The 14,452-nt window shown below is 40.1% G+C and overlaps 1 protein-coding gene across 5 annotated transcripts in view; it reads left to right on the plus strand.

Annotated features, from left to right (window-relative positions):
* The window catches only part of FRAS1 (Fraser extracellular matrix complex subunit 1), a 477,046-nt gene that overhangs the window by 192,613 nt on the left and 269,981 nt on the right, over nt 1–14,452 (plus strand). For 4 of the 5 annotated variants that reach the window (XM_054554103.2, XM_054554105.2, XM_054554104.2 and 1 more), the window contains 4 exons: nt 743–876; nt 8,303–8,386; nt 10,111–10,212; nt 10,518–10,709. In XM_054554103.2, coding sequence (XP_054410078.1) covers nt 743–876; nt 8,303–8,386; nt 10,111–10,212; nt 10,518–10,709 — 512 coding nt within the window. The remainder of the gene's footprint in view (nt 1–742; nt 877–8,302; nt 8,387–10,110; nt 10,213–10,517; nt 10,710–14,452) is intronic. The other variant, XM_054554107.2, reaches the window with a different exon arrangement.

Consider the following 14,452-nt stretch of genomic DNA (forward strand, 5'->3'; position numbering starts at 1 on the left):
CAAGTGAAAATACTTGGAACAACAGAGTTGGGGGTGGTGTGGGGAGTACGTTGTCTGAGTTTGTGGGATTCTTTCTTAGGTCCTAAGAGGCTTTCTCATTGACTCTCTATGAGAAAGACTTCGGATGTATATTTCCTGGAAAGATTGGAGGATCAACTGGGGCCAACAACATAATTTGCAAAAATGTAGGGTCTCTTGTTCAAAAAGCAGGAGGAGAAAAAGCTTTTTTGTTGTTGTTTTTTTGTTTGCCTCTGTGATCTCTTTCTCTCAACCTGTCATATTTGTCATGTTTTTTAGTTGCTATTTAATGTTTTCCTCCCTTGGGCCTGGGAATGATGGGTGAGAGGATACGATACCCTCACAGACACCCCAGGCTCTACCCTGTGATTTGGTGCATAGGGCGCATGCAACCTCCTGGCACCAGCCCCCAGGAGGGTTGGGGATGACGGCATTCATTGGGATGGAGTGGAGGAGCTGGCAGCTGAGAACTCATCTCAGGAAGCCAGCAGCAGGTGGGACCACACATGAGCTGAGCCTCAAAGCTTCACCTATAAAACACAAATTCAAAGATTTCAAGATAGTGACTGCAGAGCATTGAACACCAAATGCAGGACCTCCTTCTGTGCACTGGGCTTCTGACCAGTGGGCTCTGTGCAACTGCACTGGCTGCACGCCCATGCAGTCAGCCCTGGGATCAACAAATGCCATCCCCCTAGTAATCCTTGTTTCTTTGACCTTCCAGAACCCTGTTCCTATGAAGGCCATGTGTTTCAGGATGGGGAGGACTGGCGGCTGAGCCGGTGTGCCAAATGTCTGTGTAGAAATGGGGTTGCCCAGTGCTTCACAGCTCAGTGTCAGCCTCTATTTTGTAACCAGGTAAGGAAGACAACCTCAGGATGCAGCCTTCACAGGCTATTGAAGAACTTGGAGTCTCTTCTGAGATTATGGCAGGCAGGCCTCAGAAGCACTAGAAACAAGAAGCAAAGGCCTTTTTGTTTTCCTTATACTTTTAGAGACCACCTCTGAGACATTTCTTTTACCCTTAGAAACTACAGATAGGTCTAATTACCAGCCACTTAGGCTAATTGTTATATAATGCAACTGAGCCTTGAGGATTCACACAAGGAAGCCTCCAGCTCTAATGGCAGATGCTCCAAAAATGTCAAGCTAAACATCTGGAAAATTCAATAATGTGATTAGATTTGTTATTGTTTTTCAATGCATAGGTATAGTCTGCTTTTTTAAGACATAATGCATATGTTTGGACATGATTATCCAGAGGTACACAACTTAATTCTTATAGGATAATGATTCAAATTATCAAAGGATTTTCTCTAAGGATGTTTAAGATAGTGGGATTTTGTTGTTTATTTAAAGCTGATCTGATTCTCAAAACATTAGACTCTTCACACAAATTTAGAAGAGAAAATCAATTGCAAATAAATGTGGTATACATGGTATTTTATATTATAGTTTTTTACTCTTCCAGAGGCTCCAATGGATATTCCATGGCAGTTGATAGATAACCATGAAAGGAGTTTGCCTCCAGTCGAAAAATAGCTCATTTTTTGATCTAAGGAAAAGCTGGAAGCCAACATTCAGTTGATACAAAGCAGTACTTTGTGTCAAATGAAACAAAATCAATAACATAGCATATTGTGACAATTGGGCAATATTTTTAAAGGCGACAAAAGGCAATTAGACAAGAAATGCTAAATGCCAAATAAAGGAGAAATGTATCTAATTGAAAGACTAGATTGTATTATCCACACCACACCAACTACTGTGCTCATGTCTCGTCTCCCAATTCATCACAAAGCCCTATCCTTGCTTTAAGATGGCAGATGAGCTTGTTGATAGAGTTGCACAGTGTCTTACTCTAATGCTGTTACATTTGGAGGACACTCTAGTGTTGAGGCATTCTGATTAAGCCCATTTTGGGGCCTAGTCCTCTGGGGTAGGAAGGATAATTAAGCAGTTTGCCACCATAACAATAAGGGAGGTGGGAAGGAGGAATGGAAAGAAGACTCCATTGGAAACCTTCTACTTTAAATCTTCAAAAATGTAACCTCAGACTGTATATTAGGGGACCAGCTACTGGAATAATTGAAAGTACTACTTCTCATATTAAAAATCATTAAACATAAACTCTAGCTTCATGCACAATATTCACTTACAGTTTGTATTGATATACATAATTAATGTAAAAAGATGAAATTTGGTACCATACTTTAGAGCTAATTAATATGCAAGCAATTCTGAAGACTTGGAAATAGATTTATTTTAATCACTGTTGTATCATTAAGTCTATATTCTTGCCATTACATACATAAAAAAACTCAACTGTCAGATCATTTAGAACCATTTTTCTTGATTTAATATCACTATTAAATTTTGGATGTTTATCATACCTAATGATAGTTTGTTAACAAATACACTGGATGTTCTGATGATCCAAAGGGGTGCTATCAAATTAGCGCTATTGTTGGAAAATATCACCCCACTTGTACCATACCTACCACCACCACCATCACTACCACCATCACTACCACCATTTTGGGTGTTTACTATGTGTCAGCCATTAATTATAAGAGCTTGTAAATTCTTATAACAGTCCTACAAAGTAGGAGCTATTATTATGATTTCTATTCTACAGCTGATAAAAATGAGGTCCAGAGAGTGTAAGTAACTTGCTCAAGGTGTCAGCACTTTTAACCTAAACAGTTCTACATTGCAATCTCAGAAGACTATATGTGACTTATATTTTTAATCAGTATGCTACTACTCCCGGAATAATGAATTACACATTTATATATAATACTGGCTGGTGCAAAAGTAGTGGCCATTACCAAGGCCACGATTACTTTTGCACCTGCCTAATAATAATCATAATAATGATGTTTGCTAACATCAAGCCCTTCCAAGAATGTTATATACATTACATCATTAAATATAAGGAAAACACAAGTTTATCAGTAGAAATGTATTTTCAGGTCTTGAATTCTGGAAAAATTTGCAACCTGTCTTCAAGGGTTTTCATGATTTTTAATGTAAGGTTTTTATTTTTATTTTTTAAATTTCAAAAGGAATTTTGTAATCATTAAGGAAAGTTTGGCAAGGGTGGACAAGCTGAAAGGAAAACAATCACCCATATTTCCACCATTCAAAAAGACCAAGATAGATTTGGTGGTGGAGAGGGGAGGAGAATTCATTCCAGTCTTTTGGTAAGAAAATGTAGATATGTTTGTTAGCATAGTTATAATCACATTTTTAAAATTGGTGATAATCCTTGACAAGAGGAGAAATTCCATATGTTCACATAAGGGGTTATTCTTCTAACGAAGGATGTAAATTCATACTGAAATTGCCTGCTTTCAACTTTTGTCCAGATGCTTTGTGAACAGAGCCATAACCATAACCCTTCCACATTTCTGTAGGCTCACTGAAATTGTTTGTTCAGTCTGATGAGAGTTCTTGAGAGATTTTTAATACCATACTTTTACCAGATCTAATATTAATTAATCCGAGTAGTTTGAACTTCATCTTTGGATGTTTTTTCAAGAAAGATAGATGGGCCAGGCATGGTGGTTCATGCTTGTGATCCCAGCACTTTGGGAGGCCTACAGGGGTGAATTGCTTGAGCCCAGGAGTTCGAGACCATCCTGGGCAATGTGGCAAAACCCTGTGTCTACAAAAAATGCAAAAATTAGCCGGACATGATGGTTCATGCCTGTAGTCCCAGCTACTTGGGAGGCTGAGGTGGGAGGATCTCTTGAGCCTGGGAGGTTGAGGCTGCAGTGAGCCGTGATCATGTCACTGCACTCCAGCCTGGGTGACAGAGCAAGACCTGTCTCAAAAAAAAAAAAAAGAAAAAAGAAAGATAGATGATTAGTAAGTCTTCTGAGCCTTTACGCATTTGAGTATGATTTTCTTGTTGCTTTCATACATGAAAGACAATTTGGGGGGATCTAAAATTTGGAAGGACTATAATCTCTTCCCATCCTGACCCTATGGACTCCTTTCCACTGAATTTTGGAATTTAGTGCCGTGGAGGAGAAATCTGAGGTTTGTCTGCTTTCTATTGTATTACATGCAGCTAATTTTACTCTGTTGCATTCTTGTAGGATGTTTCTTTACCTTTATAATTCAAGCGTCTTTCAGAATATTTCTAGGTGAGGTATCTTTTTATATATTTTTGTCTGGAATATTATGGAGCTCTTTTAGACTGTATTCCAGTTTTTGAAATGTTTTCTTCATTGATGGCTTTGATTAATCATATCTGTTCCAATTATTCTCACTTCTCCGGAAATATCTATGACTCTTAGATTGCTCCTCTCTCTTTCCTTCTCTTTATCAATTATGTTCTCTCTCATCATTTTTCACTGTGCCTTTCCTCTGCATGGCGAGATTTTAAGTTTATATCTAGTATCTCTAATACTGATTTTAATTTGATAATTTTGCTTTAATTAAGTCTTCTTTTTTATTTCTACTATCATTGGTTCATCTACTTTTTTATCCTGTTTATTTTTTATTGTTCCTGCTTCTGTTTGATAAAGTCTGAATATTCTTGCATCTTACTGAACTTACAAAATGGCTTTTAAACATTTTCGTTTAGATCCTGTAGTAAATAGTTTTCAGAAGTCTGCTGTTTATCTGAATCTTTAGAATGTTACTCCTTTGTCTTTGATGGGATTCTGGACATGCTATCCCCAAATATAGCATCTTGGCATATTGAATACTTTAAGCAGAAGGAATTTGAGTAAACGGGAGTAGCAGGAAAATCACTTTGACCTTCCCCCTGCGCTTCTACCCTGAAGCAGGTCATGAAGCTTAGGAAGCATTTTCAGATCTTTCCCTAAAGCAGGTTTTAAGACTCTCATGTGAGAAGTGCTGTCCTTATACCCATACAAAAGAAACACCCTTATCTCCGAAGACACAGGGACACAGAGAAAAATCTGAACAAATACACCTTGCAAATTTTTCCCCAGTATGTTATCATTAGATCATACTTTTTGCCCAATGGAATGACTATCCATTCTTTGTCACAGCTACTCTAAAAAAACACTCAGGTTTAAATGTTTCTTTGGGTCTTTATTTCCTTATGAAGGTTCCTGTGTCACATAAAACTGAAATCAATTTTTATGCTTTTCTCTTGTTAATCTGCCTCAGCTATGAACTTACGATGAGTAGAAGGTATTTTTCCTTTCCTACCGATCATTCTTCAGAGTTTTCTCCCAAGTTCCCTTCTTTCTATTTACTCATCCTTCATCAAGAAAAATCAGGCTATAGTCACTGCTTGAAAGCTGCAAGGGTAAGTAGATTTATAGCCAGATGCTAGGAAATAAGCATGCCTCCTAATCCAAGGGTCTGGCAAGTTTTCACTTAGTGTAGTTACATTGACCGAGATCATTTCTTTTTCTTTCTCCACTGCCCAGCCCTCTTATGTTCTGAACACATGGAACAAAAAACTCAGATCCTCAGCCTGCACTGCTTTGAAGGCTCTTTCCATGTCTCTCTCTGACTGTGATTCTTTACACCGGGGCACTCTCCTTCGTCACTGCTTTTCATCAATCCCTCTTCTTCCCCAGCACATGTACTTCCCACTCATGTTTTATTGTTTGACATCATGGGCTCTGACTAGATGCAGAAAGAAAGATATTAAGGGAGGTGAAGGGCTGGGGCTAACTCTTTGCCTCAAACAGCAGTGGCCACACATTGGAGGGAGGAAGGCCATATTTTGTTAGATCTAGGAAGGTGGAAAGTTGGGAAGAGATGATGGTTCTTATTTTTATTTAGGCTTGCACAGCAATGGCAGGCCATAGAATGTCTTAGGGTCAGTGGGACTTCCTCCTGGCAATGGCAGGAGGTGGACTGTTTGTCTTACTCTTTGGTGGTGGGGTTTTAATCTCTTTCTGTATTTTCAACAGTATTGTGCTGGGGAGAAATTTTGTCAAGAGCTTTCAGCCATAATATACTATAAACTTCTTTATCATAAGTATTTTTATTTAAGGAATACTGAAAACCATAGTTGAATATATCTTTAGTGATAGTCCTACCCCAAATTGTAGTGGCATTAGTAATGTTTTAGTACTAAACTCCTATTTACTGAGGGCACCATATTAGACCTAGGGTTGGCAAACTTTTTCCATAAAGAACCAGATAACAAACATTTTTAGCCTTGTGTGCCATACAGTTGGAACAACTACTCAACTATATCATCGTAGCACAAAACCAGCCATAGACAATATGTAAATGAATGAGCATAGCTATGTTCCAGTAAAGCTTTATTTACCAAAACAGGCAGTGGGCTGGATTTAGCCTATGGACCATTGTTTGTTGGCCCCCGTATTAGACTCTGTGGTTAGAAGGGCATGTATATGGAGGTCAGAATGATAGAATTCAGGTGTATGGTAGCAACAAAAGTGTACTGCCAAAAATCCTTTCCTGTCTCTACTCCACCTCCCTACTCAGCTTCTTCTTACTTCCTCTCCGGTCCTGGCTGTAAAGCACCAGCCCAGATGGATCTCAGCTCTCAATTGTGTAGTTCTCTTGTTTCCTGAAAATTTTCTCTTTAATGCTTTTCCTTCCTGCTCTTGTTGGTTTATATTTTTGAAGAAAGATTCTGTTTTGGTCAATACAATGTATAATTAGATGTTGCCAATAAGATTTGGAAAGCACAATTTTCCCTGTACCTACCACCATGCAGGTAATACCTCCCTCGCTGCATACGCTCAAGGAGACTGCTACAGTTCTTGAGTCTACTCCATGTTGGTTAAGATAGATTGATGCTAACTGTATGCCTATTCAAGATTTATGATTTTGACATTTGTTTCCTGTTTGTCTGACATTGTGTAAGGCTTAGTTCATCTGTTTATTATAATAAAGTTGCTGAATAGTGTAACGTCAGCTAACCTTTATTTGCGCATTGAAAGCTTATTAAGCTGAAGAGGTCTGTCTGAAGTCAGAAACACTAAATGATTTCAGTGCAAGTTCAATTTCCATGTATTTCATTAAACAATCAATGGTCATAATACTTTGCATATAGAAAAATAAAGAAATAAAACAACCTAAAATAGAAAAGAGTTGTCAATTTAATTCTAGCGGTTCAGGCATTTGAAATAAATCCCAGTTAGGTAGTAATACATGAATCCAACTGATCGTATATAATGGGGTTAAAGAATTGCTGGGGTATGACTGGGGTTTTCCATGAAAAATTAAAGTTCCACCTCTCCCAAGTAGACTGGCCTTCTTGTTCTTGCAGCATGAATACCAGAGTAACAATGACAATAAAATTGTGTTTTCTACTCCTCATAAGAGAAAGTGAAGACAACTGTTCTAGATTTATCTTCTGTGTAAGATCTACCACTTCTTAGTTATTGACACTTGGTTTGTTCTCACCCTTTCCTCTGCCTTTCATTTGTCTCCTTTCCTGACATTGAAGAAGGCTGTAGTGATAAGTCAAAGTGAGAGACTGACTCTTTGGCATTAATGAAAATTAAAGAAAGAAAATTCTTCTTAGGGCAGCAGAGACAAATAGTCTGATATTCTGGGAGTGGTGGTTGTGGCAGAGGTGAGAGTGCAGGGACACAGCGTAACTGGGAAAGGGTTCTTTGGACATTTAATCTGTCACCCACATTTCTCTGCACTGGCTTATTCCCAGATATCTAGAGATATGAGTGATTTTTTTTCATGTGAAAGACCTCTCCAATGCACATATAAATATGTGTCCATTCATGTAAATAAATTTATACATTTATATATGCAAAATAATAGTGAAGTAGCTTATCAAAGGAAGGATATCTTCACTTTTGAGTTTCAGGATGATTCAGCAGGAGTATCAATGTTCTTAAATGTTGGTATGATTGGTACTCAGAAGTCCTGCTGCCAACCAGTTATCATTACCAAGTTAGCTGTGTGACCTTAGGCAAGTTACACACCTCTCTGGTCTTTACTATTCTCTTTTGTAAAGCAAGGATAAGAGCATCTACTCATAGGGTCATGTGAAGTGCTTAGAACAGTGCCTGGAAGACACCAAGAACCATTATTATTGTTATTTGTGCTTTTCTTTGTTTTTAAAATAAGACAGGACTTGAGGCATGTGCAAACTTCTTAAGGGCACCCTGACCTTGGAAGCATTCATTCTTATCAGAGCCCCAGGTGACTAAGAAATGTTAAATGAGAGTCAAGTGCTGTTATAGATGCTTGGGGGCATGATTTAGTTGGCTGTGAATGAAATTTTCCTGCTGTTGTGGATCTTATTAATATCACTTTGTGATGGATTATTCCTGTTCTGGGTGTTAAGGATGAGACTGTAGTCCGAGTCCCTGGAAAATGTTGCCCGCAGTGCTCTGCAAGATCCTGCTCTGCAGCTGGCCAAGTATACGAGGTAAGCTTTCATGCTCCCCATGTAGGTGTTTTGACATCTGTTCTCACACATCTGCCCTCCACCCACTCCAGCCACCATAAGTCACCATCCTCATATCTGACTCTGCCAGGAATAGTAACTCAGTACATAAACAGCTTTTCTTTTCTCTTCACAGAAAACTTGTATGAAAAAATTAAGTTGAAGAGGATTAGAAATATAAAGGAAAGTGCTGGCAAGCAGCACCTGGTTCAAGAACCTTGGTGAACTTACTGTTCACATATCTTGGGGGGGGGGGGGAAAGGGCTATTATTGGTTACCATCAGTTTACATTTAGCTTTGAGGCTCTGTGGATGTCTTTCTGCTTTGGCTGGATTTTATGCATTGACATCTGGAGACCATCCCCTCACACCCCTGCCATCTTACACTGGGGAAAATCTGGCAGTGGTAGAAGACAGAGGGAAGGGAGGCGAAAGGCTGTTGGTGGTAGAACCTGCAAACTCAAAAGTACTATTGGTAGCCTGGATAACGATGTGCCTAACGTAGTAAGCATCAAATAAAGATGAGTTTAACAAATTGAATGAATGGATGAATGAATGAGTGAATGTTCTGTCCTGGGAGTGCCTAGCTGGTCCAGAAAAAGGTTACATTACTCAAAAGCAAAGAACACATAAAAAAATAAACTCAATTACTTCCCTTACTCACCAGCCACTCTAAAAAAGACTAAATAGAAATTGGGATCATGACTCTCAGTAGAAAATCTGAAACTAAGTATTAGCGGATAGGTGCCTCACAAATTCTAGACAGGTCACTTGAAATCTGAATGAAAATAACTAATTGGGAAGGATTTTTATATGTGCTAGATCTGTGCTGCCTGACACAATGGCCACATATGTGGCTTGCATTATATTTTTATTGGACAGAATTGTTAGACTGAGTTTTTCTTTGAAGAGACAGGCTTTATATCTGTAATGGCATCTTCACCTACAAGGAACAGAAATCCCACTCTAAAAGCGGCTAAAATGCTAACATTAATTATGTCATCTAGAGGTGGGATGGGGCAGCTGCAGGGTTTATCAATTCAGGTCTCAATGATGCTTTCAAGGATCTAAGCTCTTTTGATCTTTCCACCTGCCACCCTTAACATGTTGGCATTTGCCCTTCATCTTGTCCCCTCCCATCCCCAAGGAGACCTCCTCAGCCCTGGGCAGCTCATCCTCACACAGCTATTACTAAAGGTTGGTAGAAGAGAGGGGTGGGATTTTGTTTCATGTGGGAGGAGAATTTTTACTTTGACCTCCACCACTCTAGCAAATTTCCCGTGAGGTCCCCTCCGGTTGGACAGTGTCCATGCCCTAGCTGCAAGGGAAGCTGGCAAAGTGAGTATATGGCAGTGAGGGCTGGGTCTCCTGGCAAAGGCAAGAGCTAAAGAATGCCACGGATGAGCCAGTCAACAAGGTCTTTCTACCCATCTCAGTGTCTCGAGTCTCTATGTGCCTGGCACAGAGTGGGCCCTCAACACACCTGTAGAATGAATATAGGTGAATGAAAATTAAAGTCTCCTTTGGACATTTATTAACTGTTTTCATAGAAGCTATTCCTATCTAAATGTTTTCATTTCTCAAGAGTACATTCAATGTGGCTCATCTTACAAATGTAATGAAAATTGGGTGTCTTATGTGTCAGTGCTTCTATTTGATGTATGGGACATTTGATTTTCCACATTCTTCTTTTCTGTCTTCATGCAGCATGGTGAGCAGTGGAGTGAAAATGCCTGCACCACGTGTATATGTGACCGGGGTGAGGTCAGGTGTCACAAGCAGGCCTGCTTGCCCCTGAGATGCGGAAAGGTATTTGAGAGTGTGTACCTTACTTGTTTAAGCTCTATTCTGGGTCATTTAAGGAATGCGCTTCTTATTCCGGTGTGTCATTTGGGGGAATCAAAAGTTTTATAATGTTTGCAAAGTTACATAAAGATATGAAGCCTCTGCTTCCTCGGAAGAAGGGTTGAGGTGCAAGGGACCCTGACCATCGTGGGTCGGACCAGGGAAAGAGCCATGTAGAGCTTTGGTATTTTGGGTCCTCCTGCCTCTGTTGGCTCGGGTGTTTCACCGTCTCCTGAGGACTGCCCCTCACCTTCCTCTCTGTGTCCTAGGGTCAGAGCAGGGCTCGGCGTCATGGGCAATGCTGTGAGGAATGTGTGTCTCCTGCCGGGAGCTGCTCCTATGATGGAGTTGTGCGGTACCAGGACGAAATGTGGAAGGGCTCAGCCTGTGAGTTCTGCATGTGTGATCATGGCCAAGTGACCTGCCAGACTGGAGAGTGTGCCAAAGTGGAGTGTGCCCGGGTAAGAAGCAGGGGCATTTACATTTGGACCGTTGCAGCTCTTTCCAACGGGATAGTGAGGGGTCCTGCCTGTTCTTTACTTCTTGGCAGCAGCAGGGATGTCCACATTGACTTCTCACACTTCATAGGACCTTCTAGCATAAAGCTTCCGTGGTACAAAATGAATGTCACTGTTGGTTCAGACTAGCTCGGAACAGCCCCCTGGAGCTTTTAGCTCTCAGTGCATCTGGTCAAATTGGAAGCCCCGAGCCAGAGACATGAAAGGGAAGGACATGATATGGGACATTAGCCTATCAGGCAGCGCAGCTGGATCTCATTGCTGATGGCCTGCCCAGTTCGCCCCGGCTGTGAAACAGGGTCCACAGGTGTGCTGGTGGCCGGGCTCTTGCTGTAGGCCCCACTGACAACATTTAGCAGAACGAGAGCCAGCACAGAGGGGCCGCTTCCATGCATCAGGAAAATACGTAACATGCTTTTTGTTTTTAAGAGAGAGCAAAGGGGACCTTATAAACAATTAACTCCATTGACCTCTGTTAACCTCCGCTGTCTGCAGAATTTCTAGAAGCTTCTAACAAAGCAGCCTCTGTTTGGACTATAGATGTACTGTATGTTGGAGGGAAATGACTTTTTTTTTTTCTCTTTGAACTTGATTTTGACCCATTACAAAACAAATTGCTTGTAAAGTTGTCTCCTTCTCCCTCACCGCTCCCTTCCGCCCCACCAATTTCCCTCTGGGCCGTGAACTTGAGTTATGAGGGAAATTAGAAAGATCTGGAGCCCTGGTTTTCTGTGAAGGCATTTTTCTTTCTAGTTCTTCTCCCCCACTTCTCAGCTCCTCTTAACCCTGAGCCTAAGGAGGAACAACCTTTCAGACGTGGCTGTCATTGGCAGGGTTATTTTTCAACTTGCCTCCTACTTGTAGGTCTTGACAGAGTTGAGACATATTTAGGTAAAGAGGGTCTTGCTTTTTGCAGATTTATTTCCCCTTACATGCCTTTTCATTTATTTTCTTTATGTTAGAGGAGTCAGGGTGGTTGGATGAAGATGAGAAGAAAACCTAATCAAGGCCCTTTTTTGTTGTCTCTCTCAGGCTGAGGCTGGGCTTCCCTGCCTCGGCAGTCTGCCCAGAGGATCTCATTTTATTTTCTAAGGACTTAATTTATCTAACATCCTAGAATTTATGAAAAAATGTGGGAGAGGAGATTCTGGTAGGGTGGGCCCTTTAACCACCTAATTTTAGTCAGATCTGAACAAAGAGTCTCAGTCACAGAAAATTGTTTAGCCCATATCCCTAGCATTTCTGCATTTCCGTGTGCCTGCCTGCTGCTGTCAGCTGTGACACCTGGCTATCATGGCATGAGCCAGGCATTCTTGGCTATTCTTAGGGAATATGGGGATTAGCTGCCAAAGTGGAGAGCACTTCAGTATTCCTCAAGTCACCCCATAACACTGTCTCATTCCTTTCTAGTTACTTCCACTCCACTGCCATCTTTTCTTTTATGAATTGAGGAGTTCTGATGCCTCACCTATTTCTCCAGATCTTTAACCAGCTAAATTGTTTTCTTCCATATTACTTCCATGTTTCCCAAGTTTTGTTTAAAGCCCTGGGTTCTAAACTAGAAGCTCTACCAGAAGTGAAATTTTAACTGACATTGAATCTGATGAAACATATCTCTTAGCCTTCTTTATATGTCATGCTTCTGTTGACCTTGTTGAAGCCTGGATGCACTAACTTCCTAACTTCGGCTTAGCTTGTATCACTGGTGATAAAAAGATGAATAAGGCTTGTTATGATCTTAAGAGTTTCCAGGCTTTTCGGGAAGTCAGATATGTAAGCAAAAATTATAACACAGTGTGGCACCAATGGAAATATGAGTTAAATATATTAGGAGCTCCCGGAGGAAATGACTATGTCTGCCAAGGGGCACAGTGGAAGTGCCCTGTTGATATTTTTATTCAGTTCTACCACACTTTCTGCCTGCCTCCTTCTCTAAAATATCAAGGTCATTTTGATTTCTGATCTTGGATACCAAGGATGGATTAAGTGTAAGTGCAATGCGCATCAGAAAGATACAGAGAAGTTAATTTTTAAAAGAAGAGGCAAGGGAGTGCAGCTTCACCGTTGTCTTCATTATCACACTGGTTATCAACAGCAATGTTCTGAATAGCATTAAAATCAGCATACAGTTTTTGTTGTTGTTAAAAAAGAAGAAAATGGCCTGGTCTTTGTCTTTGCTATATTCCACCAAATCTCTAAACATTGAAACATAAACAAATCAATGTTAGGCTAGCACAATATAATGATTTTCATATTTCTAGATTTGATGATGTCTTTGAACCTGAATTCAGGTGAAGAAGTCAAATTACCTTTTAAAGAAGAGGACCTAGTACTCACATCTGAAGCATAAAATGGAATGGGGAAAATTGAAGCTTGGAGTAAAATGCATAGGAGAGGGTAGGTGCATGGTAAATGTGAGCTGCCTTTCCCTGCTCCAGTGGAGGCAGTTTCCCTCAAAAGAGTGTTTCCTTTTCCAATGAGCAAGTTAGCCCAATCTTAGTCGTTGGTCTGGTGGCTGTAGGTATGATTAGGTGGGGAAAGAGTAGAGATTCTGTCTGGCCTATGCAACAGAATCCTCTTAAAAAGGAAAGAATATGTTTGTTTCTGAAAGCAATTTTAGTCAAAAGTCAAATGCTAATTGGAGTGAACTCCCCACTGCAGTGAACTGATGTGGTTTGGGGCATTCAGGCTGCTTCTATAAAAAGCAAATCTATTTGAAACTTCCCACCTCACCAAAACTGAATCCTTGTGCCCCAGGAGCAGTGCTTGCTGTTACTTACAATGATGTTTGAAGGTCAACAGCCTTTCTGTTGCACAGGCCTTTCTGTTTCTATACCTTCCCTACCTAATCATACCTACATCCACCAGTCCAAAGACTGAGATTGGACTAACTAACCTGCTCATCAGAAAAAGGAAACACTCTTTTGAGGGAATTTGCCTCCAGTGGAGCAGGGCAACACAGCTCACATTTATGGAGTGCCTACCCTCTTCTGTGTATTTTGCTATAAGTTTTAATTTCCCTCCCACAATTTTTTCAATACCAGCCACCCCCCCGCCACCACCACCACCCCAGCCACTTTCTTTGCCTCATTTAGATGATAGGGAGTCACTTTTCAGTTTTATCTGTATGTATTTTAGTGGACACTCAAGAATCTCTCATGCATTTTGTCTTTTACAGAAGTATGCATAGTCAGTCTTGTTTCAAAACATTGTTTTAAGTGACTTAGATTACATGCATATCAACTCTTTTATATGCTTTGAAAGCAAAATTCAGTGATTCTGGGTTATGCCTTCACTACCAACTGATTTGTCACATTTCTGCAAAATAATTTATATGTAAATACATCTGCTTTCTATAGCACCCGCTGCTGCCTATTGGCATCTGACTGACGTGAAATTTTGATGGACAGTTATCTGTATAACTCCAAAATAGTTATAACCATTTATGTATTTTTGTGTTTCCTCTAAACGTTTAGATTTTCTCTCAGTAAAATAACACATATTCATTCTAGAAAATTTTGAAGGCTCAAGAAAAGTAGAAAAGAGAGTTAAAAATCCATCTATAATGCTACCAAAGACATCCAGTGCATCCAGAGACAACCAAAGCTTCCATAATATTTGTCATTAGTATAGTGTTTTTAAACAAAATATCATTATGATTATTCTGTTTACACAAATTTATATTA

The sequence above is a fragment of the Pongo abelii genome, chromosome 3 (assembly GCF_028885655.2).
Source record: "Pongo abelii isolate AG06213 chromosome 3, NHGRI_mPonAbe1-v2.0_pri, whole genome shotgun sequence".
NCBI classification, from domain to species: domain Eukaryota; kingdom Metazoa; phylum Chordata; class Mammalia; order Primates; family Hominidae; genus Pongo; species Pongo abelii.